Raw genomic sequence first — 26,539 nt, forward strand, 5'->3', positions numbered from 1 at the left:
GTAGCAGCAAATTTCTTTCCAAGAATGTGTTTTGTTGTGTTTCTCTCCAACCAAACAGAACCACCCAAGACAAATAGGATTATAAATAGCATATAGATAGAACCTGGTAACCAGATAGGGCTGAAGCCGGTTTATCCAGACAGCAAAAGCGACGCACCCTCTCAAAAAAATTAAATGAATCAGGTAATAATACATGCATAAAAAAAAAAAAATCAAGGAGCCACGTCTCTATGGTTGTTTCAGAGCCTCAACATAGAGACACTCTCTCTTTGTCGAACTCTATGGTTCGCGGACAATGTTGTGATCCCGGAAGCGCTCCTGGGAGGTCAGGGCATCAAGATGGCGGCGCGCGCAGCGTGTGTAGCTGTGTGCCGGCGCCTGCAGCAGGTAAAGGGGCGGGCGGGCGACCCTGACCGGCCGAAGGCGCCGACGCCGAGTCCCGCTGCCACCCCCTGCCCGGCTGGTTCCTAGTCTTCTTAGAAAGCGACAAGAGAAGGGCGGATTTTTCTCGCGCGGGATTCAGCAAGACGAGAACTCGATAGCCTGTCAGAGAGGGAAAATGAGAAAAGCATTTTCAGAAACCTCCCTTCCACAAAGGAAAAGGGTAATGAAAACCCCGAGAGCAGAGCAGACAGGAAGCTAGCCTCGGATGCCTAGGAGCTGAGCCAGGGCGGGGTTCTCGGAAACCTCGCGTGGAGCTGCTGTGAGCCGCCCTCCTTCCCCCCGGGGGTTGGGAAGGGCTCCGAGGTCAGGTCTGAGGAAGGAGAACCTGCGAGGCGTTCTCCAGGCATTAATCGCAGCACTGAGGAGGCTGAGGCCGGCGGGCTTCTGGGTTCCAGGATAGCTAGGCTACATACCGAGATCCTAAATTTAAATTAAAAACAAACTAGGTGGCTCTCAGGAACTTTGGCCTCGGGACCTTTGTTAAGTTTACCAATGGCCTTTAGTAGGTTCGAAAATAAAGCTGAGAACCGGCCGCGAGGGCTCACACTGTAATACCAGTACTTGGAAAGCAAGAGGAAGATTGCCACCAGCCTGCTCTGCTTAGTGAGACTGTCTCCAAATGCAAACAACTGGGGGGAGGGGGGAGGCTGAGAATGTAGCTCAGTTGCTACAGTGTTTGACTGTTATTAGGCATGTTATTAGACAATACCCCAGAGATGGTGGCCCATACCTGTAATACACTGCACGTGATAGATAGAAGCAAGAGGATCAGAAGTTCAGAATCATTCTCAGCTATAGAGTTCAAAACCAGACTGGGCTCCGTGAACTTGTGTCTCAAAAAAAAAAAAAGTATATATATATATACACACATATATATATATATATATATATATATATATATATATATATATATATATACATATGTATATATTTGTACTAGAGATTGAGCCCAGGGCCTTGCCCACACCAGACAAAGGTTCCGCCACTGAACTACACATTCTTAGCCTTCAGTGGGACTCAGGTCCTCTGAAAGAGCTGCTGAGGCATCACTGCAGCCTTGTAGTCTTCACGGGTTAAATAGTTAACTCTTTAGGAAAACTTTTCCAAAGCAAAATTATTTTAAAGATTCGTGTGCACAGTGTGCTGCCTGCACACCAGAAGAGGGCAGCAGATCTCACAGATGGTTGTGAGCCGCCATGTGGTTGCTGGGAATTGAACTCAGAAGCTTTGGAAGAGCAGTCAGAGCTCTTAACCTCTGAGCCTCTCTCCAGCCTGCAAAAGCAAATTTAATGAAGTGTAATGCTTTAGAATCTAGCCTCATAGAAAAAACAGCTCTATTCTCATGTCTGTTTCTGCATCTTGTCGTTTGTTATTATGGTAGAACTCACAGCTTTGGAAAAGTCCACTGTAAACCAGTGAGGGAGTGAAAGTACCAAAGTCCCGAGTAATGTCTAAGTGAGTTTTGGTTCCAGGCCTTCTGTCTAAGGACTCATGAGAGGTCCTGGCACACTCTGGCATAACCACCATTCTTAAGAAAAACGTACAGACCCCGGAGAGGAGGTTAAGAACACCTGTGCAACCTTAAGGACTGGGTTTCATGAGCCGTGAGTTCGGATCCCAGCACCAGCCTAACAAGGGGTTGGCATTCATGCTCACCTGTGACCCACAGTTCCAAGGCTCTGCTGAAGCCTCCAGACTAGCCAAGAAGATTAGAGTCTTGGGACAAGGGAGACGCTGCCTTAAGAAATAGGTGGCCAGTGACAGAGGATGACACCCAGCAGGTTCTTCAGGCTTCTACACACTTGGCACCTGCACATGCATGTACATGTGAGATCTCAACATACACACATGTTGAGATTTTTTAAAGAAAAATAGACTGAAATCTTTGCACTTGTAAGAAAACTTTATCTAGCCAGATCTGCACATACACACACCCTTAAAAAAAAAAAATTACGCTTGATGTAGTGGGAGGTGCGGGCAGACATACTGGGCGCCCATGGCCATCCTCAGCTCTCCTCCTGGAGGCCAGGTTGTGTTGCATGCAGCCCCAAATGAACCACGATTTCAGAGGAGGAGCATGCCTGGGAAGCGCAGTATCTGTTTCACTGATGTAGGCGCGCTTGCTATGAGCGTGAGGAATGAGATGCATTGTGCCTGGTGTCTCCTCTCACCTGTAAGCCAGATTAGATTGGAAACGGGTCTCCCAGCAGAAGTAAAGAGCAAGGACGTGGACGCGTGGACTGGTCTCTGTTTAATCCTGGCTTTTATGGAACTTGCTCTGTAGACCAGGCTGGCCCCCAACTCAGATCCTCCTACCTCCCAGCGGCTGGGATTAAAAGCATTCGCCAGCATGCCAAGCGCAGGCTGTTTTAAATGTGTCCATTAGTAGTTTTAATTAAGCTTTACCTGTGCCTCCCTGTTAACTTCCATCTTTGTTGTAGTTTTAAAGAGTTTGTCTTGCTGCTTTCCAAGCTTTTGGTTTTTCGAGACAGGGTTTCTCTGTGTGGCCTTGGCTGTCTTAGACTCTGCAGAGCAGACTTGGGCTGGAACTCACAGTGATCTGCATGGCTCTGCTTTCCTGAGGCTGAGATCAAAGGTGTGCGCCACTATGCCTGACCAGGGTTATACTGTCAATCCCAGGAAAATTTAAAGTGTTTCTGCGTGGCTGAGAAACCATGGGTTCTCACCACCATTTGCCTCCTAAAACAGTTCCACCAGGGGGCGCCCACCACAAGGGCTTGTGCTGTGCTGGGTTAGGGCAGCTCTCCCGGTCAGTGGTGGGTACGGGAGAGGTGTGCGCAGTAGTGTAGGTGATTTACAAGCAGGGTGCTTCGTCCAAGCCAGGAGTATTCCAACTGCTAGCAGATTAAATTATACAAGCAAGTAATTTAAAAGTTTTTGTTGTTCTCTGTTTTGTTTCTGAGTCTCACACTGTAGATCTGGCTGTCCTTGAACTCATTTTTTTAAGATAGGGTCTCTCTGTGTAGCTCTGGTTGTCCTGGAGCTCACTCTGTAGACCAGGCTGGTCTCAAACTCACAGAGCTCTGCCTGCCTCTGCCTCCCAAATGCTGGGATTAAAGGCGGTGTGTGCTACCACTGCTCAGCCAGCACTTTGTTTTTGACGAAGTCTGATTTGGTCGTCCTGGTGCCCAGTATCTTCCTCTGTAGGTTGAGACCCTTTTTCTGAATACCATGTACCTTCTGACCTCTGCTCTGGGTGCTGACTATTTCTGACACCTGTCTCCTCCGCTCTTTTTAGGAATTGGGGAATTTGTCTGTGAATGGCTCTGAGAGCACTATAGCCAAAGCCGGTGGCCTCCTGCTGTAAGTATGAGCTAGATTGCTTAGCTGTGCTAGAAAACAGGGCTCCGCGCTGTTGACTGAGGCTCCTCTCTCCCCACACAGCAGTTGCAGTACAAAGTGGGTGCCACGGTCAAGCCTGCACATGGACATTCCAAAGGATTTGACGAAACCTACGGTAGGTGCCCCATCAGGCAGGGCATGGCATGGAAAGCCTCTGACCCCAGGACAAAGGAGCTGCAGGTAGGGCATCCTCGGTTAATAGCAAGTTCAAGGCCTGCCTGGGCTACATGCAGCCCCATCTCAGAAAACAGCAGCAGCGAAAGGAATTACGTTAGTCATTTCCTTTTTTCCTGGTTCCTTCATTCAGGCCTGTTTCCCAAACACATAGACTTCTTTGTCCTAGAAAACCAGCAAGTGCACAGTGAAGACTGTGATGTTCCTGGGAACTCCTGGGCGATTTTTTATGCTGTCAGTATGTCCTAAAGCAGTATTTTACTTACCCCAAATAACCGGTAATGAGCAGTTTCTTGCTCTTAGCTCGGCATTATTCAGGAGTGTGATAATGAGTGACACTGAATTCTTGATGTTGAGTTACAGAAAAGAACCTCTCTGTGGCCTTCAAGTCTTTTCTTTTGAATGTTGAGCCTGGGCCTGTGCAGTGCTCTGCCCACATTGAAGTGAGTCATTGACACAGCAGCGGGAAAACACAAGTAGCTATGTGACCTTACAGAGTTCAGGACAAGATGCTGTCTATCCCGGGCTAGCCTTGAACCAGCTGTGTAGGCAAGGGTGACTTTGAACTCCTAATCCTCCTGCCTTATATTCAGTGATAAGGTTACTTGAGATGTCTTTCTGAAGTCCTAAAAGTTCCATATCTTTCCATTTCCACTCTAAAAATTAATCTTTGTAGTGTGGTGCGAGCCCATTTATGTCATCCCAGCCCACGGGATTGTCTGTCTCTTCTACAGTGTGCAGCTGCTGTGTTTCCTTACTCACTCAGTGAGCATTGGCGACACACCCATGGCAGTATGTGCAGATGCTGGTCTCTAGCTCAGACGCTGCAGGGCCACACCTGTAAGAGGTGACTGAAAGGCTGGGCGTTACCTCAGTGAGGAAAGTGCTTGCTGGGCAGACATGAGGACCCAGGCTTGGATCTGCAGCGTACACATAAAAATCTGGGTGCAGGAGCACGTTCCCATAAGCTGGTGCTGGGGGGAGTAGACAGGGAGACCCCTGGGGCTTGCTAGCCTGACAGGCCAGCCCAGTCATTAAGCTCCAGGTTCAGGGACAGACCCTGTTTCAAAATATATGGTCTGGCCAGTGAGGTAACTCAGTGGGTAAAGGCAATTGCCACCAAGTCTGACACCTGAGTTCAGTCCCTAGGACCCACATGGTAAAAAGTGAGAGCCAATTCCCACAGGTGTCCTGATCTCCACATGTAGGCCATAGCATGCACACCGACAAATAAACTTAATTTAAATGTTTTGCTTTTTAATAATACGATAGAAAGCCAGGAAAGTAGCTCAGCGAGTGGAGGTGCTTGCCCCCAACCTGACCGAGTTCATTTCCCAGAACCCACATCGTAGGAACAGAGAAGTTATCCTCGGACCTCTGCGTGCATACGTGTGTATGTACGTGCATGCACATACCGCCTCTTTACGACTTGTTCTGGTACTTAAGGACCTCTGAGACATCAGACCTTGTGATATTAGACGTCAGACTAGCCCAAACTAAAATGAGAATGATCTCACAAGACATCTTCAGAAATATTTTGAGACTTGCTGCAAATTCACAATAGTTTTAAAACCCAATAGGGGTGCTTAAGGCTAGCTCAGTAGTAGAGTTCTTGCCTAGCACTCTCTAACACCACAAAAATAAAAAATAAAAAGAAGAAAATTAAATTAGTAAATAAAACAAACCCTACAAGAATACGCCCTCTCTGCAGCTCCAATTTTGATGTAAAGATCATTTAATTCTGTTTTTGCAGCCATCTTATTTGGAATAATTGCGAATAGATGCCTTCCTTCTTGGTTATTAAGTAGCTCTCTTTTCAAGGGTGAAGTAATTTAACCCTGACTCACTGGATTAGTAATAACATTTACTGGTTTAATGGCTGAATGAAATGAAGATAATTCACCTCTTGGAAGAAGTCAGAAATGTCAAGCCCATTATTTCTAAGGTCTTTGGGTATTAGTGTGGAAGGTCCAGCCAGTGTCATAACATTTTAATTAGACATGAGTAATTTCTGTGTGAAGACAGGCCAACCATACATGAATAAATCCTAGTAAAAAGGCATGAATAGAGCTAGCTGCACTTTGTATAACAATTGCAGTGTTTAACGATTTATAAGCATTTTAATTTGTGTTTTCAGTTTGTCCTTGTAGAAATGCCATGAGCATTAGCACAAGCAACATTATCCTACCTTAAACAGTGCACACGTTGGAACAGGGATCATACAGATCTCCTTGTCAGCCACCAGTGGAGAGCTTTTCAGTCCCCACTCACAACCAGGTCACTTGCTAGCAGACTCTGAGTCCCTTCTCACTAGGGGCTGGGGGCTAAGCTAGTTAAACTGGAGCATCCATAGTGATGTTGTGGTGACCTTGAAGGTTGTAGACTTTGGCAGGGTGGGAAGGTCATAAGCTGACAGTTTCAGAACATCGCTTGCTTTTGTTCTCAGTTACTATTAAACTCTGAAGTCATTCAAACAGTAATACATTAAATTTGCTAGTTTTAAACATTACAAGAACCAAAACCAAAACTTGTCTTTTTTATTTTAGATAACCACTTCTGATGAGCCAGACACATTGTACAAACGCCTGTCCATTTTAGTGAAGGCCCATGACAAGGCTGTGTTAGACAGTTATGAGTATTTTGCTGTGCTCGCTGCCAAAGAACTTGGCATTTCTATTAAAGTGTAAGTATGACCTTTCCTAATCTGACCTGTTGTTTGCCATCATAGGATTAGACAGGAAGCTGACCGTGATCCCAGGTAGGTCTGAGCTTGTGAGACAGGATAAATCTGTGGGTAAAGTTGAAGCCTGTCCTGTGTTAACCTGCAAAGTGGTGTTGTTTCCTGTCAGCCAGTATTAGAATGAGGAAACATGGAAGATGAGAGCAACCTTTTCTGGAAATTGCTGACTGTCTGGGATCTCTGTGAGACAGGGGTCTCTGAGGCACGGTCCGGGCTTGATAGTTGACTGGCTAACACCTCCATTATGTGCAACTTCCTTGAACAACACCCGCTCCCTGGGAGCTTCGAATAGGGTGAGCTTTGGGCAGCTCACTGGAGTCTTGCAGTCACTGGAGCCTAAATTGGAGCTGCCTCTTGGCACCTGCTCCTTCTGGTGTTGAACAGGCTCGCCTGAGGCTCTGCCAGTCTACGCTTGCAGCAAAAACAGAAGACTGAATTGTTTCCCAGAACAGACTGTTTCTGTGATCGTCAGGATATCCAGAAGTTTCCCTAAAACAGCAGCCGTTACAGTTGTGTTCAGCGGTGCTGCTGCTCTTGGTAACAGGCATGCTTGGTACATGAGGGGGGAACCTAAGGGGTATCAGGTGGCAGGCTGTGTGTGTGCACATTCTTGCACTGCTTGAATGTGGTGTGGGAAGAGGTTCTTGTATTTGAAGTGTTTATTTTGGCCTGAGTTTTGTGACAGCAGCTGTTACGAGGAGGCTTGACAAGTGGTAGCCAGTGACCAGCAGTTAGCCTGTAATTGAGCGAGCCTGACTTGCAAACCTGCTCTATGATGCCTTTGTATCAGTGACTCACACGTAACATCACTGAGCTTCAGTTTGCTCTGTCCATTCATTTCAGACATGAACCGCCAAGGAAAATAGAGCGCTTTACTCTTCTCAAGTCAGTGCACATCTTCAAGAAGCACAGAGTTCAGTATGAGATGAGGACGCTGTACAGGTGTTTGGAGGTGGGTTTCACTCTGCCCATCGAGGTGCCAGGAACAGCAGGCTTCATTAGCATGTAACATGACCTCACTCTACCATGTGCCCAGCCCTTCCTTTCAGCCAACCCATTTATTTATTTGTGTTGGGTGGTAGAGGGCGGGCGTGGGCACGCCTGTGATCCCAGCACTCAGGAGGCAGAGGCAGATGGATCTCTGTGAGTTCCAGTCCAGCTTGATCTGCAGAGTAAGCAGCCACAGCTATACAGTGAAACCCTGTCTCAAAAAGCAACAAACAAACAAACAAAATGCTTGTTTATTTGTGGGGATAGGGGCACATGCCACTACCCATGTCAGGAGGTCAGAGGACAGCTTGTGATAGTTGGTTCTCTGTTGAGCATGTGAGTGACAGGGAGCGTATTCAGGTTGTCTGGCTGAGGTCAGTGCCTTACTCCTTACGCTCTCTAGTTGGCCCCTACACGGTGGTTTTTTTAAAAGCTTTTTTAGCTTTATTGATTTGGGGTTTAGTTGGTTGGTTTGCTTTTTCAAGGCAGGGTTTCTCAGTATCACAGAGCCCTGGCTGTCCTGGACTCACTCTGTAGACCAGGCTAGCCTAGATACCTCCCAAGTGCTGGGATTAAAAGCGTGCACCACCTTGCCCGGCAGCTTTGTTAATTTTTAGTGTATGAGCGCATGTATGGCTGCACACCGCTTGGTGCCTACGGTCAGCAGAGATGAGAAGAGGGAACTGCATCCCCTGGAACTGAAGTTCCAGGCAGCTGTGCATTGCGTGGTGCTGGGAACTGAATCTGGGTCCTTTGCAAGAGCAGCCAGGGCTCACTGAGCTGTCTCTCCAGCCCTCCTACATGTTTTAAAATGGGATTCTGTATAAGATTTCTTAGAAGAACAGGCCTCAGCACTTAGAAAGAACGAAAGAACCCTGTGGTCTGGCATTGTGGCGGACATCTTCGTTTTCTGTTCTAGTTGAAGCACCTGACTGGGTGCACGGCCAGTGTCTACTTGGAGTATATCCAGCGAAACCTACCCGAAGGGGTGGCCATGGAAGTCACAAAGGTACGGCCGGAGTTCCTGCCTCCTGAGGGCTAGCTGGGTTGTTTTGCTCTCCAGCCTTGTCCTGGCTATGGGGGAAATGGCCTGTGGCACACTGGGAGCAGAGTCAGGCTCAACCCCCCACCCCTCAAGTCCTCACTGAGCCCCATTAGAAGTCTCCCTAATGGTTGTTTAGCCTTGGAGACGGCGGGATGGCCCCTCTCCGCAGTCTCTGGGGGCTGGGCAGCTTATGCACCATGCTTACTCCCTCCTCTCCTGGCAAGGCCTCCTAAGAAGGCAAGGGCAGCCTAGGGGGACAGGTGGGACAGGTCAGGGGATCAGGGTTGTAAACAGTTTGCTTTAGAGTCGACACTGTGTTTCCGTTTGGTCTACTTTGGTTTGTTTCTGTTTCAGACACAGATACAGAAGTTGCCCGAACACATCAAGGAGCCAATGTGGGGAACAGTTGCCCAGGAGACAGAAGGAAGCAAAGCGTGAGACTCGGACCTGCCTGTGCTGGATCTGAAAGTCAAAGGCCTGCTGTGTGTTCCCTGGAAAACGCTCCAGCCCAAAGGAAGCCGTTCCGCCTGACCGTGCTCTGTTGAGTCCTCATGCCCGAGCAGCCGAGGGGATCATGGTGGCAGGCGTGGCTTCAGGGAAGAACCACTGTGTCCGTTCTTTATACCTGACTTTGCTTGTGTTCTGCTTTGAACAAACATTAGCAAACTTCTGTATAACCTGAAACTAAAGAATCAGATTTAAACACTTGCGTAGCGCCACTCACCTGTTAATAGCTTGTGCTAATTTTATTTTTATTTATTTATCTATTATTTATTCGTTCATTCATTCATTCTTATTTCTCAAACTTGCAGAGATCCACCTGCCTCTGCCTCCCAGGTGCTGGGATCAAAGGTGCATGCCACCGCACCTGACTAGTTTGTGCTAATTTTAAGAACATGCAACAGAAAATGGATGATACATTTATTGTAGACAGTTTTATTTTGAAGTTCCCCAAACAACCTGTGTGGTTAAACGAGAGCTGTGCAGTTAGAGGTTTCTTTGGTCTTTTCGTTTTTGCAGCCCAGCACATGCTGCCAGGAGGTGACGGTCAACAGATGAGCCGATCCTAGCACTCTGTTTAAGAAACTGAATCCACACTGTGACACACACAGAGCTCGTGGAGCCCAGAGCCTTGTGGAGCCACTATCATGGCCACTGCAGGGAATTGCTGCTCTCAAGAAGCTGAGCATCATTTCATTTGTCCTGCGACTCATTCACTCGTCAAGCTTCCGTTCAGGGAACTGCACTAAGAATTGTGAATTCCAGGGATTAACTAGAACCTGGCTTTCCAGTACAGCTAGGCACAAGTAAATCTTTCTCCTTCAGTTCCTCACGGATAAGCCCTCTTGTTTGGTAGGTGTCCCTGCCTTGTTTGAAGATACGTACTTATCCCTGAAATTCAATTTCATGTAAAGCCCAGAAGGAGGCAAGGCTACACTGGCTGAAACGTCGCACTTTCTGCCTTGGGTTGAGTAGAGAGCGGTTGGCACAGCAGCCACAGGGGTACACTTCCTTTCTTACAGCCTAAGCAGGCCTGTGTCTGCTCGCTTACACCGAATTTCCCGACCTGGTATCAGAGTCGGTGCTCTAACACACACTGCTTATTGCTAGACTTCTATCACTGTCATCACGTGGGAAGAATTACAGCCCCGTCGCCTGACCTCAAGCTCAGGCGTTGGCTGTCATTCATAGAGTATGTACTTATGCCAGGAGCAAGCTTCGGAATTAAGAACTTGCTGGTCAGACAGGAGCAAGACTAATGCTGAGTCTAGCAAAGCAGCTATCTGGAACACTTTCGCATAAAAGGTCCAAGTCTAAAAAGGAGCCGAGACCCACAGAAGATTTGGGGTGTTTGTCTTTCATAGTCAGTGAAAACAGCACAGATGCTCACCACCACGGCTGAGCCTCACAGCCTGCCTCTGGTGTGCACCCATTTCCAGTTGTTTCCAGATGCATACCAGTGAGCCAGGTCACTTAGCTGAGTGATACATGCCGTCAGCTCTTTAGCCGACTGGGGAAGACACCTGACTTCCCCACCCCCCGGAACACACAGTGGGAGGGAACCGCCCCAAGTTGTCCAGTGACCTGTGCGTGTGCACCCCCAAGCACACAATAAGAAATAAGGTGCTGCAGCAAAAACTAGCGCTTTTCCCAACATTTATCTTTTATGTGATTTTAATTCTGTATCTCTGCATGGCTATGTGTGCAAGAGGCCAAAGGTCATCCCTTTCAAAGCTCCCACGAACTGCCTGGTGTGGGGTATGAAGTTCGGTCCTCTGACAGCAGTGAGCTCTTAGCTGCCAAACCATCCTTTGAAGACAGGGTTACATAAGATTCCCTGCACTCTGCCCAAAGTTTGGCTGTGAGTCTCAGCATCTGCCTCCATACCCTGCAGGGTAGAGTCTTTCAGAGGCCCTCTGTGGTAGGCTCCTGTCTTGTTCCCTGTTTTCTTCCTCCTTTGATATCCATCCTCTTTTTCTTTCTGAATAGGGATTGAGCATCTTAGCCAGAGTCCTCCTTCCTGATTTAGTTTCCTTAGGCATACAGATTTTAGTATGTTTATCCTATATTTATGCCTAATATCCACTTATGAGTGAGTATATACCCTGTGTGTCTTTCTGCTTCTGGGATACCTCACTCAGGATAGTAAGACCTGGAGAGGACAGGAGCTCCACAAGGATAGCAACAGATCCTAAAAGTCTGGGCACAGGGGTCTTTTCTGAAACTGATACTCTAAGCAAGGACCACTCATGGTGATGGCCTGGAACCCCTGCACACAGGTAACCTATGGCAGTTCAGTATCCAAGTGGCATCCATAGTAATGGGAACAGGGACTGTCTCTGACAGGACCTGATTGGCCTGCTCTTTGATCACCTACCCCTGAACGGGGGTGGGACAGCCTTACCAGGCCACAGAGGAAGACAAAGCAGCCACTCCTGATGAGACCTGATAGACTAGGATCAGAGGGAAGGGGAGGAGACCCTCCCTTATCAGTGGGCTGGGAGAGGGACATGGGTGGGGAAGAGGCAGGGTGGGATTGGGAACGGAGGAGGGAGGGAGGAACAGGGGGATACAAAGTGAATAAAGTGTAATTAATAAAAATAAATAAGATATGGGGGAAAAAAGGGTCACACCATTAACGAAAGCCGGGCCTGAACTTGTAGTCCCTCCTCAACCTAGGACGAGCTGGGGTACTGTGTGTGTGTGCTTCAGGCTCCATAAAGCTTGCTGGGAGGAAGAGAAGAACACTCTTCCATATCAACGGTAGTTGAATTTGTTTGAAGTTGCTTGTTTACTCACAGAACTGATAAGATTAAACTAGTCCCATGCCAAGTTTCACTTCAAAAGGAGTGATGTGAATAAACAAGCCATAGTGAAAAGCTGAGGCAGGAGATTGCCAACAGTGTGGGGCTAGCCTAGTTTGTAGAACGAGACCAATTTCAAGAAAAAAAGAGCAAGGAGATGGCTCAGCTGGTACAGTGCCTCCATGTACAATGACCTGGCAGCAATCCCCCAGAACCCACGTTAAAAAGCTGGCATGTGCAGCGTGCCTGCAATCCCAGCAGTCAGGAAGCAGGCAGAGGCTGCTGGGACTTGCTGCCAGCCAGTCTGGCTGAATTGGTGAGTTCCAGGCTCACAGTCTTAGGGAGAGACCCTGTCTCAAAAAGCACGGTGGAGGACCGGGGAGATGGCTCAGCACCCTGGCCTCCACCTGTTACAGATACACACAGCACAAGAAGAAGCCACAGTGGTTCAGGAAGCCGGGGTCCGAGCGCGCTGGCCAGCTGATCATCCTGTTTATTAGAGCTCCTCCACCAAACGTAGCCAGGCAGAGAAATGAGGACGTGGGAGTCAGACTTAGCACGAGAGACTTCAGACATCGGCTGCTGTAAACCCAGGCAAGACACTTAGCAGTGGGGTTTACTCCAGAGTGGAATGCAGGGAACTACCTACCTATTCATCTTGGCACACTGGTCTAGATAAAGCAGCTGGCACAGAGCCGGGCGCACGAAAGATGTTGACTAAGTAGCTTCAGCTGAGGGCAGCGCCTCTGGGGCAGTGGTGTGATGCTTGTGTGTTGTGAAGAACCACCCAGAAGAGACAGGGAGAGAGACTGGCTTTGAGTGTGGCTGAGAGCTTTGCTTCCGGGGCAACACGTGTGGCATGCCCATTTAGACTGCATGCCGTGCCAAGTCTCTCCCAGGGCTGCCCTCCACACCTGCCGTCTGATTACTCCTACAGCAGCAAAGCTCAGATGTCACGAGCCCCTTTACAAGAGAGCGCTGACGCCTCAACAGCTCTACCTGCTCACTTAACTCAGCTGAAAATGAGCCAAGAAATGGAGGTTTGAGTTCAGGTAAGTGACAGGGACAAACCCGGGACCTAAAGGGGCTATGAGTCAAGTCTGGGACTTCACGCCTGAAATCCCAGCACTGAGGAGGCTGAGACAAGAGGATGCCCTAAGTCTAAGGCAGCCTGAGCTACAGTGACACCTGTCCCCAAAGAAGAGGCTGTAAAAGCCAGGAGCGGTGATGCACACCTGTGATCCCAGCACTCTGGGGGGCAGAGTCAGGCGGGTCTCTGTGAGTTCAAGGCCACCCTGGTCTACAAAGTGAGTATAGGACAGCCAAGGCTACACAGAGAAACCCTGTCTCAAAACACACACACAAAGGCTGTAGCCAAACATGGTCACACCTTAAAACCTTTAATCTCAGTACTCAAGAGGCAGAGGCAGGCAGATCTCTGAGTTCTAAGCTTTCCTGGTCTACTTAATGAGTTTCAAGACAGCCGGGCCTACATAGAGAGACCCTGCCTAAACAAATAAACAAAAAGGCAGATGGAAGGAAGGAAGGAAAAAAGGAAAGAAAGAAAGAAGGAAAGGAAGGAAGGAAGGAGGGAAGGAAGGAAGGAAGGAAGGAAGGAAGGAAGGAAGGAAGGAAGAAAAAGAAAAGAAAGAAGAAGAGGCCGTGGGCCACAGTGACATCTCAGCAAGTAGAGGCACTTGCCACTTCAGCCTGACAGCTTGAGTTTGTTTCCTGGACCAGGCATGGTGAAAGGAGAAAACCAACTTCAGAAGATTGTCTTCTGACCTTTGTGCAGTTGTACACATGCGCGCGCGCGCGCACACACACACACACACACACACACACACACACACACTCACTGACAAAACCTAATTTTATTTTTATTTGAAGAACTCAAGTGTCCATGTTCGTCTCAGTATGTCCAAACCTTATTTCCCGTTCCCTTTTCACGGTTCCTTTTTCTCACTAAAAGAAAAGATTGGTTGGGAGGAGGGGGTCCTAAGGGATGAAAACAACGTAAACAAAGACAGTCGAGGACATAGCGGTGGCGCCTGCGGGGAGTGAGGGGACGACGCAGTGCTTGGGCCTCAGCAAGGCAGGCTCTGCTGTGCTGGAAGGACCCCAGCCTGGAAACTGACAGCCAGGCTTCAGCCAGGCCTGCCTGGGGTCAGCAGACTCTGCCCCGTGCAGGCGTGCAGCTGGCCGCCGGCAGCCCCAGGGTTCTTGGCAAATCCTCCGTGCTTAGCCCTGCTGTCTTTAAACCCTTCCTATTGTCACTCACTTCAAGCGATCCCTCCCCCGCCACGGACTGTTAATCCTCTTTAAAGTGATCTATTTATGCCTCAGTAGGTCAGCGGTATTTATAGGACAGGTCAGGGGCACTTGACCACTTGAAAACCTCACCAATTTGAGGTCCTTGGCCGGAGACTGCGTCAAGTTGTGATTCAGTCCTAGCATTTTACCCCTCCCCGGGGATACTGGAGATGGAACCCGGGACCTCCCACAGGCTAGGCAAGTGCTTACTGCTGAGTTAACCCCCGCCACACAAAAGAGTCTCACTAAGGCCTTGAGCACACACTTTTCCGTGCCTGCTCCTAAGGGGCTGGGATTATAGGCCTGTGTCATCAGGCCCACATACAATTTGTTTCTTCTTATAATCAGTTTTAAAGGTTTATTTTTTTACGTTTATGAGTGTTTGCGATACACACACACATCCCATTGCCCCCTGGGTTTAGACTTCCTCCACTTCCCATTCACACTATGGTGCCTCTTGCACTCCAGCCCCTGTCTGCTTCCACCTTCGTGCCCTCCCAGTTTCCTCTGCAGACACACCAAACTCAGGCAGGGCTGGGGTCTCCGAGGATGAGTAGGTGTGAGGCAGGGTGCAGCGCAGAGAGTCACCTGGAGAGAGTATGGCTTCAGGGTAGGGTGACGCGTAGGGTGACGAGGATGCACGTGGCCTGGAGAGCTCCCACTCTTCTCCTGCAGCTCTCAGCTTCCTGGGTGCAGGCCAGGGGGTAGCGAGCAGGCAGGAGACAGCTTCAGTGAGGACCCGACCCGGCCAGGTGAGGGTTAGATGGGGAGGATGACAGAGACGTCAAAGCTCCAGGTGGGAAGGAAAGTGCTGAGTTGGGCACCAGGAAAAGGAAATGGGCCAGGTGGCGGAGAACAAGATCACACCAGATCTTGGTCGCAAATGTCATCCGGGTGATGAAGTACTGAAGTGACCCAGTTAGTATAAATGAAAGGGGAGACACAAGAGAACTGAGCTTCAAAGACAGCAAAGCGCTGGTGGTGACAAGGCCCGGTGCTTTCAAACTCCAGTGTGTTAGGGAGCCCTGGAAGGCTTTCTGGAGCCTGAGAAATTCTGTACGCAACATGCTCCCAGAGGCTCTGCTGTTTGGGGCAGAGGTGAATGGGGGAGATGCGGTGCCCTTCGCAATTAAGGGGCGGAGGACAGGAAGATGGCACCGTAGGCGATCGTTCTAGTCGCACAAACCTGACAATTTGAGCTGGGTCCCCGGAACCCACAGAAAAAGCTGTGTGTGGTCATATGCACCTGCAGTCCTGGCACTCACACCGCAAGGTGGGAGGTGGGCACAGGAGAACCGTTGAGAAATTCACAGGAGTGTGGAGCAGGGCAGGAGGAACCAGGGAGTGCCTGCCTCAGCAGGGTAGGAGGAGGAGCAGACCCCTGGCAGTGCCCTCTGACCCCCACAGTTGCACTCACACAGACACAAAAGAGTTAGCTAAATAAACAAATAAAAAACAACTAAGGATGCCAAGACCTGTGAGCCAGTGTGGGTGGGCGGTCAGTCATGCAGTTGGCTGCTGAAACCACGGAAATGCTGCCTGGGGACAAGCAGTGACATTACTGTCGGAGGACAGTACAGAACCGTCTATAACTTCAGTTCCAGGGAATCGGACACCCTCTTCTTTCTCCAGGGGCACTCACCTGATCACAACCCTTACCACACACACACACACACACACACACACCACACACACCACACACACACACACACACACCACACACCACACACCACACACACACACACACACACACACACACACACACTTATTTATTTATTTTTGGTTTTTCAAGACAGGGTTTCTCTGTGTAGCCTTAACTATCCTGGACTCACTTTGTAGACAAGGCTGGCCTTGAACACACAGAGCTCCTCCTGCCTCTGCCTCTCTGAGTGCTGGGATTACAGGCATGCGCCACCATGCCCAGTCACACACAATTTTAAAGTAATAAAAATAAATCTTTTTACAAATAAGCCGGGCAGTGGTGGTGCACACCTTTAACAATCCAAAGAATCAACAAAAGCAAGAGCTGGTTCTTTGAAAAAATCAGCAATATAGACAAATCGTTAGCCAAACTAACCAAAAGGCAAGCGAGAAAGTACTCAGATTAACAAAATCAGACACGAAAGGGGGGACATAACAACAGATCCTGAGGAAAGCCAAAGAATAATTACGTCTTGCTCCAAAAGCTTTACTCCACAAAATTGGAAATCTAAATGAAATGGACAACTTTCTTGATAGATACCACTTACCAAAGTTAAATCAAGATTGAGTAAACTACTTGAAAAACCCTATAACCCATAAGGAAATAGAAGCCGTCATTAAAAGTTTCCCAACCAAAAAAGGGTCCAGGGCAAGATAGTTTCAGTACACAATTAAGAGCTAACACCAATACTCTTCAAACTGTTCTCCAAAATAGAAACAGAAGGAACATTACCAAACTAATTCTACGAAGCCGCAGTCACCCTGATACCTAAACCACATAAAGACCCAACAAAGAAAGAGAATTTCAGACCAGTTTCCCTTATGAACATTGATGCAAAGATACTCAATAAAATAGTCACAAACTGAATCCAAGGACACATCAAAAACATCATCTAACATGATCAGGTAGGCACCATCTCATGGATGCAGGGATGGTTTAACTTATAAAAATACGTCAACATAATCCACCATATAAACAAACTGGAAGAAAAAAAAACCCACATGATTTTAGACTCTGAAAAAGCCTTTGACATGATACCTCTTCATGTTAAAAGTTTTAGAAAGATCAGGGATACAAGGTGCATGCCCAAACACAATAAGCCAATATCCCATATCAAAGGCAGGAGGATCTCTGAGTTTGAGGCCAGCCTGGCCTACAAAGTGAGTTCCAGGAAAGCCAGGGTCACACAGGGAAACCCTGTCTCCAAAAAACAAATGAAGAAGAAGGAGGAGGAAGAGGAGGAGGAGGAGAAGGAGAAGGAGGAGGTGGAGGAGGAGGAGGGGGAGGGGGAGAGGGAGAGGGAGAGGAAGAGGAAGAGGAAGAAGAGGAGGAGGGGAAGGAGGAAGAGGAAGAGGAAGCAGCAGCAGCACAAGGATCGGGAGAGCTGGCCCAGTGATTAAAAACACTTGTTCAGAGGACCCAGATTCAGTTCCCAGCACCCAAGTGGTGACTCACAATGAATGTAATTCCAGATCTAGGGAACCCAACACCCTCTACTGGCCTCTATAAGTACTGCACACATGGTGCACACATACATACATACATACATACACACCCTTTTTCACATAAACTATAGCCAAGTACTGGGAGGCGGAGGCAGGGGGGGTCTCTGTGAGTTCAAGGCCATGCTGGTCTCTACAGTGAGTTTCAGGCCAGCCAGAGCTACAGTATGAGACCTTGTCTCAAAAAACAAATAAAACCTAACAGCATAATATATAATTTGATAGTTTCGGTTAGACACGGGTTTTGCCTGTCTCAACAGGGCAGCCCAGAGTGGCTTTGAACTCAGCAGCCTCCTGGCCCTCCAGTGCTGGGATTAAAGTCACGCGCAATGAACATGCAATTGATTCAACGTGTAATAAATACACACTCGGTCCACGTAACGAATATGCTAGCTAACGTAACTGCTGCTAAAGCAAGTTCACGTGGCCTTTACTGTAAGCCCTTGGCCAGCCTTCGGACCCGGGTCCTGCCCGGGCGCTAGTGCTTGGGAGCTAATGGGAGAGAAGCATTTGTCCTTTAGCCTGGGAAATGAAAACCTCTGTAAGGGAGCTGAGGACACCGCTGGGGCCAAGAAAGCGCCCAGGGCTCGTGGTGTGCTGCCTCTCGCTGGACCTGCGCGAAGGGCAGGGGCTGGGGAGCTTAGCCAGCTGGAGGTCACACCTACCCGGAAATCTCCTAATGGTCTTTACGGGGCTAAGCCGGCCTGGGGCTGCCCCCCTTCACCGCCAATCCAGTTCAGTTTCCCCGAGACCATGGTCAAACCGAGGAGAGGGAGGAGGAGGACCTGAGCCTGAGGTCAGCGGAGGCCTCGGCGGAGCTCGCTCGCCGTCGGAAAAGCGGAAAGCGGAGATGGGGCAGCAGTTCAGCTGGGAGGAGGCGGAGGCCGCCGGGGAGATGGACGTGGCCGAGCTGCAGGAGTGGTACAAGAAGTTCGTGGTGGAGTGCCCCAGCGGGACGCTCTTCATGCACGAGTTCAAGCGCTTCTTCAAGGTCGCCGACGACGAGGAGGCCACGCAGTACGTGGAGGGCATGTTCCGAGCCTTCGACAAGAACGGGGTAAGAAGGAGCCCTGACGGGGAGGACCCGGCGCCCTGCCCACCCTCCAGCCCCCAGAGTGAGACCACAGCTCCACTCTCCCCGCCCCTTGCCCTTCCTGTCCCCCACACTTCTTCTCTTCTTCTCGTTGGCCCCTACACCCTCTTCCCGAGAGCCAAAGTCACGGCCTGCGCATTCTCTGGGCATTTTAGGCCAAGGCCCTGCTGCAAAAGGACATGGTGTTTCAAACCCCGTAGAGCCCCTGTGACAAGGAAGAAAGGTGTCCCGGTTATCCTGGCGCGGGTCAGGAGCGCCCCCTTGCTAGGGTCCCTCAGATAGAGGCTGCTCAGTTCTTCCCTGTGGTGGGGGCTTCACACTGGGAGGTGCATGGGTAGAGCCAAAAGACCTTTTCAACTCTCCTTTTTTAAAGATTAGTTTTGTGCTTTCATGCGTGCTTGTGTGTGTGCCTGTGTGTGTGTGTGTGTGTGTGTGTGTGTGTGTGCATACCTGTGTGTGTGTGTTTGCATTCATGTGTCCATGCATGGAGGGTACCGCTGTGTGCTCATGGATGCCAGAGCTTGATCTCAGCTGTCAGTCCCTAGAGGGCTTGTTTTTGTGACACCATGTCTCATCGCCTGGACCTCACCCAACTGGCTGGACAGTAAACCCAGAATCCCTCCTGAATCCGCTCTTGCCTTCAGCACAGGGACAGCAACGAGTGCCACTCAGTGTTTCCAAAGAGCTATTGCTTTTTAAATTACGTGTGGGTTTGTGCACGTGAGTGCAGTGCCCGAGGAGACCAGCAGGGGGCAATGCACCCTCTGGAACTGGAGTTACAGGTGGGTGTGAACCTCCCAACACAGGTGCCGAGAACAGAACTAGGTCCTCTGCAAGGGAAGTGCCTGCCCTTAGCCACTGAGCCTTCTCTCCAGCCCCAGTGCCCAGCCTTTTGTGTAGGTGCTAGGCAAGGAACTCCCTCTTCATGCTTGCATGGCAAGTGCTTTACCGGCTGAGCCATCTCCCCATTCCAATCTTAGTTTAATTCAATCGAGTGTCCCTTTGAGAAGCACAGACCCACATTCTTACTCTCTCTCTCTCTCTCTCTCTCTCTCTCTCTCTCTCTCAACTTTACCTCATAAAATCTGCGCTAAAATCTCTTAGACGCTAGCTTTACTTTAAAAAACAAAACAAAACCTCATTTTAACTCAGGGGGCTGAAGACACAGCCCAGTGGTTAGAGCACTTGCTGCCAGCACTCACATGGCAGCTCACAGCTATCTCTAACTCCAGTTCCAGGGGATCCAGAGCCCAACTCTGACCTCTGCAGGTACCAGGCACACATGCGGCACATATGCATGCAGACAAAATACTGATTCACATAAAATAAAAAATAAATAAGAAAGAATTATATGAAAAAAAGGGCTTAATTTTCAAAGGTTATCTGGTTCAGTGTCCTGCAGTCCTTTTGGTTGTCTTGGTTTTTTGGTTTGTTTTTGTTGTCATTGTTTGGTTGGGGTTTTTTGTTTGTTTATTTTGGGTTTTTTGTTTGTTTGTTTGTTTTGAGTCAGGGTTTCTCTATCTAGTCCCAGCTGGCCTGAACCTCTCCATGTAGACCAGGCTGGCCTTGAACTCACCTAGCTCCACCCCCCTCAGCGACTTGAGGGCTGGGATTAAACCCCTGGAACAGCACGCCCGGTGCCCTGAGTCCTGTAATAGAGTTATAAAGCCTATTATGGCTCCATGAATCGAGGGATACGTGGGCGAGTCGAAGAAACTGTCAGGACCGTCCATCCTGGTACAGAAGAACTTGTGTCAGGCCAACTCCGTGGGATGCCACTGGGTATCTAAGGCCACCCTTAGTCCAGTCAGCACAGAGGGTGGGCCGGGCGGTTTCAGGCCAGTCAGTGGAGCCTCTTCTGCTGAGATCAGTCAGGAAACACCTACAGGGCACAGAGCCAACCTCTGACCTCTCAGACCTAACCCTAACCCTCCTCAAGGCTGTAGGAACCTCAGCAGGGAGGGGGGTAGTGTTCGTCTAAATTAAATGATGAGAAAAGATGGGCGAAAGATGGTGCATTGCCAGCCAGGTGTGGCGGTCCGTGCTGCCATCCAGCCTCTGGAAAGCATTGCTGGTGTGAGGCCAACACCAGACTACACAGAGAGACCCTGTTTCAAACCAGTCCAAGGACATGTCGAGGACAAAGCTTTGTTGTTGTTTTTAGATATTGTATGTATGTGAATCTTGCCTGCATGTATGTATATGCAGCGTGCTGTGTGCCTGGTGCTCGTGGGAGTCAGGAGAGGGGGTCAGATCCCTTAGATGGTTGTGGGCTTCCCTGTGGCTGCTGGGAACTGAGCCTAGGCTCTCCAGAAGAACAAGCGCTCTTAACCATCTCTCCAGCCCCTGTTTGTTTTGAGACAGGGTCTTACCATGTGGGCCTGTCTGGCCTGTAAAACTTGAGATCCGCCTGCCTCAGCTTCCAACCTCTGCCCTTCCTCTCCCTTGAAATACTGCTCCTGGGGGTAGACTGAGGATGGACGGATAGCTCAAGATTCAGTGGACCCGGGTTCGGTTCCCAGCGTCCACACAGTGGCTCGCAGCCATCCATAACTCCAGTTCCGGGTGATCCGGTGCCCTCTTCTGACCTCCATGGGGCAGGAGCAGCTGAAGCCATCTTTTCCGTTAGCCAGGATTCTTTTTGTTTGCTGAGCTTTTAAGACTGTATCTGGGCTTGGCCTCCGGCAAGTCTGAACTTCTTGTACAGCAGCTGCAGGGCTGGTGCACAGAGCAGCCGACTCAGGGAGAGGCAGGAGAGCTCAGCTCCCAGGCACCTCCGGCTTGCTCTGAGTCGATGGGTGCGTCCGTCCATCTCTGGCAACAGTTACTGACTAGAGCTGTGCACAGAGGACATTAACCCCAGCCAGAGCTGTCCCAGAAACGGTCCCAGGGTTTCCGTGACCTCACAGGGCAGGAGCTACGCCAAGAAGGAGCAATGTCAGAATCAATGAGCCTCACAAAGCATGGGGAGCAAAGGGGAAACTGAGTAATGTTGAGAGCGGATATAAGAGTAGAAAAAGCTAGACAAATGAGGAACAGTTCTCAGGACCTGGTGGCGTGGGCCTGCCCTACCAGCTACTTGGAGGGGTGAGGCAGTGAGTGAGCGGGGGTCCCAGGGTAGAGAACAGCATGCTCAGTGACACAGAGGCCTCTTGGGTTCCAGGGGTAAGGGAACGCTGAGTCTGGGGATGTGGTGTCCATAGGAGTCACACCTGCACCCTGGGGAGGTGAGGCCGGGGACCTGGGGGCCTCACGGTGCACACATTCACTGCAGGACAACACCATCGACTTCCTGGAGTACGTGGCAGCCCTGAACCTCGTTCTGAGGGGCACCCTGGAGCACAAGCTCAGGTGGACCTTCAAGATCTACGACCGGGACCGCAATGGCTGCATCGACCGCCTGGAGCTGCTGGACATTGTGGAGGTCAGTGTCTGGGGGGGGGTTCTCGGCTGCAAGGGCGAATCCGTCTCACATGGAGAGAAAACAAATGCACGAGAACTATTGTGAGTCAAAATTCTCACTGCTGTGACAGTGTTCGGAGGGAGAGTTCGAAGCAGGAAGCCCTGGTTTGGCTCAGCGTGGTTTCACTGTCCCCGTCTCTTGTCCATCACCGTGGGCAGAAGAGCGTGGTAACTGGAGCGTGTGATGGGGGAAGCTGCTCCCATCAGGACAGCCAGAAAGTAGCCAGGCTACACCCAGCAAAGATCGAGCTTCCATGCTCTACAGCCCACCCAGGTTTCGTGTCCACCAGTGGGTTAAGTCATTCATTCTGCCGGAAGCCTTTTGATCTGGCTGGCTAGACACCACCTCACAGGCATACCTGGAGGCCTAACATTTTCTAGGCAGCTCTCAGTCCGCTCAAGGTGACAGAAACAACCAATTAACACTAAAGACAAGTCAACAAAAATCAAAATTGTTTCTATTTGTGGGGCGAGAAGCAGGTGTGATGTGTATTTGTTTCTTTAGGTTTTTCGAAATAGGGTTTCTCTTATGTAACAAGCCCTGGCTGTCCTGGACTCACTTTGTAGAGCAGGCTGGCCTCGAATTCATAGAGATCTGCCTACTGAGCACTGGGACTAAAGGCGTGCGCCACCATGCCTGGCCTTATTCTTGTGAAGCAATGTATAGTTTACTATCTTATTTGTATGAATGTCTTTCTTCCATGGACGGTGTGGTACCAGGAGGGTGCTGTGCCCTCAGGAGCCAGAGGAGGGGGTCCCTTAGAGCTGCAGAGACAGGCTTGTTAACCACCGTGAGGACACTGACAATCCAGCCCAGGTCCCCTAGAAAAGCAGCCGGTGTTCTTAACCCTGAACCATCTCTCCAGCCCCTCCATTTTTAATTAATTAGTTTTAAGTAAGTAGTTAATTGGCTTAAATTAATTGGTGAAAGAAGGGTCTCTCATTCTAAAGTTCTTTGGTTCCACTAAACGGGCTGGTCCTTCCACATCCATCCTTAATGAAGGAAATGATGAGGCCGGGCGGCAGTGGCACATGCTTGTAATCCCAGCACTTGGGAGGCAGAGGCAGGCAGATCTCTGGGAGTTCAAGGTCAACCTGGTCTACAGAATGAGCTCCAGGACAGCGAAGGCTACACAGAGAAACCCTTCCTCAAAACAAACAAACAAACAAACAAAACCACCACTGGAGGTGTTTTTCCAGTTGCGGTTTCCTCTCCCATGACTCCAGCTAGTGTAACCAGCATGTCTGGGCTATGTGTTGCCTGGGGGCCAGTGCTGGGAGGTGGCACTAAGGGTCCACAGGCCCCTGAGGGTCTGTCAGAGGAACCCAGCTCTTTCTCTCTGGCAGGCAATTTACAAGCTGAAGAAAGCCTGCAGGGCGGAGCTAGACCTGGAGCATCAGGGTCAGCTGCTCACGCCTGAGGAGGTGGTGGACAGGATCTTCCTCCTGGTGGACGAGAATGGAGATGGTAAGAGGGAGGCGGCCTGTGGGGAAGCTGTCTGTGGGAGATGCCCCCACCCCCCCACGTCCCCACTACTGATATACTTGTCTGGGAACTGGCTGGGAAGAGGATGGCAGGGAGGGAGCCCAAAACACCGGGGCACACGTTGGTAGGGGGTTACAAGTCCTCTGAGAGTAGCTGGATGAAGACTGAGCATAAACAGAAAAAGAATTCTTTTAATTTTACATATATGTTTTGCCCGCGTGTAAATCTGTGCAACATGTGCATGGCGTGCCCAAAGAGGCCAGAAAAGAGTGTCCAATCCCTGAAGTTGGAGTTACAGAAAATTGGGAGCCATGATGTGGGTGCTGGGATTCGAACCTGGGTCCTCGCAAGAGCAGCCAGTGCTTTTAACCACTGAGCCATCTCTCCAAGGCCCAAATGTATATATAATATTTAATATATTTATGAATACTTATATTTATATACTATTTAATCTGTTTCTATGTTATATATTTATATATCTTTAAAGATAAAAAGGGACCAGAGATGTGGTCCTATGGATCCAGGCGCTTGTCACCAAGCCTGATGACCTGAATTCAGACTCTGGTACTCATGTGATTGAAGGAGAGAACCAGCCCCTACAGGCTGTGCCCTAACCTTCACACTCACACTGTGGTGAGCGTGTAGGCACACATACACAGAAAAATATGATGGTGATGATGATAGAAGGTGTGGGAAGCAGAGGAAGGAAGAGTTCTGTGAGTTCAAGGCCAGCCTGGTCTCCACAGTGAATGTCTGGCCAGCCTAGGCTACATAGTGATACTCTAAGAAAGAAAGAGTGTCTCTTCTGAAGAGTGACAGTGGAGACTGTCGTCTGATTGGCTTGAGGACACACACACACACACACACACACACACACATCTGTAAGTTACAAGAGGCTTGCTCAGAAGAAGGGTCCTCACCTCTGCCCCTCCCCTTGTGACTGTCTCTCCCACCAGGCCAGCTGTCTCTGACTGAGTTCATTGAAGGTGCCCAGCGTGACAAGTGGGTGATGAAGATGCTACAGATGGATGTCAACCCTGGCGGCTGGATCACCCAGCAAAGGCGGAGAAGTGCCATGTTCTGAAGGCCCAGGGATCCTGCAGGAGCCCACACTCCCCTCTAAGACTCCTCCAGGGTCCCCCAGCTTTTCAAAGTAGCAGGAGGGGCCGCTGACCTGGATGGCTCAGGCCCACTCTGGCTTGGTGTGGACTTCCTGACATTCCCAGTGTGGGAGAGCCATGGCTGAGGAAGCCCCTTGGGGTTCAGGTTCTTCAGGATTTAGAGGCATTGTAGGGGTACTCCTTCACCTTGCCCCTGGAAGAGGTGCGGGGCTCCCTCTAGTCTTTAGGTGTTCTCAGTGGAAATGGGGCGGCTGGGGGGGTGGGGTGGAAAGCCAAGGCTGGTAGGAAGCAGTCTGAGAAGAAAGCAAGGGCTGGGAAAGGGTCACAGTGACACAGCCCCACATACCCTCCTCCTCCCCAGGGTGTCCTCACCAAGCGTGACAAAAGGGAAGGCCACAGCAGACAAGAAACTCTGCGCTCTCCCGCCCTTGGAGGCCGGAGGAGCTTACAGGGGACCCTTCAGCCTGCTCATGTTGCTCACCCATCTCTGGTGTGAACCCGCCACTATTTCCAGCCATAGGCCCACAGGCCTCCTTAAGAATGGAGTCATCCTCTCTTCATCTCTGGGGAGAACCAGGCACCTGTGGATTTGGGTCCCAGGCTAGACCGCCTAACCTCCTGCAGTTTCCATATTATCTCATAAACGTCTTTCGTGCACCCCAGTGTAGAAGCTAGGTTACCAGGGAACCTCTCTGGCTAGCCCTCTCTGTCCCTTTCCATCCGTGCAGCTGGGATGACACCTCAGAGGACAGGAGATGGTACCCAGGTCACGGTTAGAGAGCGATTCCCTGTAGAGCCTGGTGGATCGTTGATTTTTACCTCGAATAGATCTATTTTTATGTTAAAATAAAGTGAACTAACTTATTGGCCTGGAGGAGAAGTTTGTTTGCTTGTTTGAGGAAGGCTTCACACTGTAGCTCAGGCTAGCCTGGAGCTTACCGTGTAGCCCAGGCTAGCCAGAACTCCCATCTCAAGCTCCAAAGCCCTAAGATTATAAATATGAGCCCAAATGCCCAGGTTTTTATTGTAGTTTTTGCTCCTGGAGGAGAGGTTGCTCGCTTTTGTTCTGTGGGGCAACTGAGACATTTTCGGAAACCCAAGTTAGCTTGAAACCCATGGCAATCCTCCTGCCTCAGCTCCCTGGGTTCTGGGATCACAGGTGTGCACCAGCTTGACCTTGAGGTGTTTTTTTGTTTTATTTTTATTTTATGGGTATGGGTGTTTTGCTTATATGTCTGTGCACCATTTGTGTGCACCGTCAACAGAAGCCAGAAGAGGGCACCCGGTCCCCTGGCACTGGGGTTACAGATGTTTGTGAGCTACCATTGGGTGCTGGAAATCAAACCTAGGTCCTCTGCTAGAGCAGCCAGTGCTCTTACTGCTGAGCCGTCTCTCAGCCCTTTGGGCTTTTGTGTAAGATGTTGCTATAGTTCCCTTTAGAAATCACTTAGATGAAAACGGTCTATGTTAAATATGAACAGTATCCCAGGTAGGAAAAATATTTTTCCCCCAAATCACGGAGGTGCGTGAGGCAGGCTGGAGGATGCCTCATCTAGCGATAACACATAATAGGTGCTCAATAAATGTTTGCCCTTCAACTGAAGCGACACGGACAGGCTCCAGGGGCAGGGCAGGGTGTGACTTCCTGAGGCTGTGGGAGCAGCAGATGCCAGGATTCCATCAGAAACCCAAGGGTTCTCTCCCAGTTTCCCCATCCACAGGAGGGGCCCTGGGGAAGTACAGCAGGGAAGCTGGGGAAAAAGACCCGAAGGGCAGGAGAGGGCGGAGGGATACCAGCA

General features: G+C 49.9%; 2 protein-coding genes across 2 annotated transcripts; both read left to right on the forward strand.

Annotated features, from left to right (window-relative positions):
* The first annotated feature begins 296 nt into the window (after nt 1-296).
* On the forward strand, nt 297-9,463 carry Mrps10 (mitochondrial ribosomal protein S10). The gene is made up of 7 exons (XM_021640010.2): nt 297-387; nt 3,704-3,768; nt 3,850-3,922; nt 6,528-6,664; nt 7,565-7,673; nt 8,631-8,720; nt 9,111-9,463. Exons 1-7 carry the CDS (start codon nt 340-342, stop codon nt 9,192-9,194), a joined length of 606 nt encoding a protein of 201 aa, XP_021495685.1. The 5' UTR covers nt 297-339; the 3' UTR covers nt 9,195-9,463.
* An 8,965-nt stretch (nt 9,464-18,428) lies between these two features.
* Nucleotides 18,429-24,703, forward strand: Guca1b (guanylate cyclase activator 1B). The gene is made up of 4 exons (XM_021639964.1): nt 18,429-18,635; nt 21,946-22,095; nt 23,481-23,601; nt 24,576-24,703. Exons 1-4 carry the CDS (start codon nt 18,429-18,431, stop codon nt 24,701-24,703), a joined length of 606 nt encoding a protein of 201 aa, XP_021495639.1.
* The last annotated feature ends 1,836 nt before the right edge of the window (nt 24,704-26,539 follow it).

This window comes from Meriones unguiculatus, chromosome 16 (genome assembly GCF_030254825.1).
Source record: "Meriones unguiculatus strain TT.TT164.6M chromosome 16, Bangor_MerUng_6.1, whole genome shotgun sequence".
Classification (NCBI taxonomy): Eukaryota; Metazoa; Chordata; class Mammalia; order Rodentia; family Muridae; genus Meriones; species Meriones unguiculatus.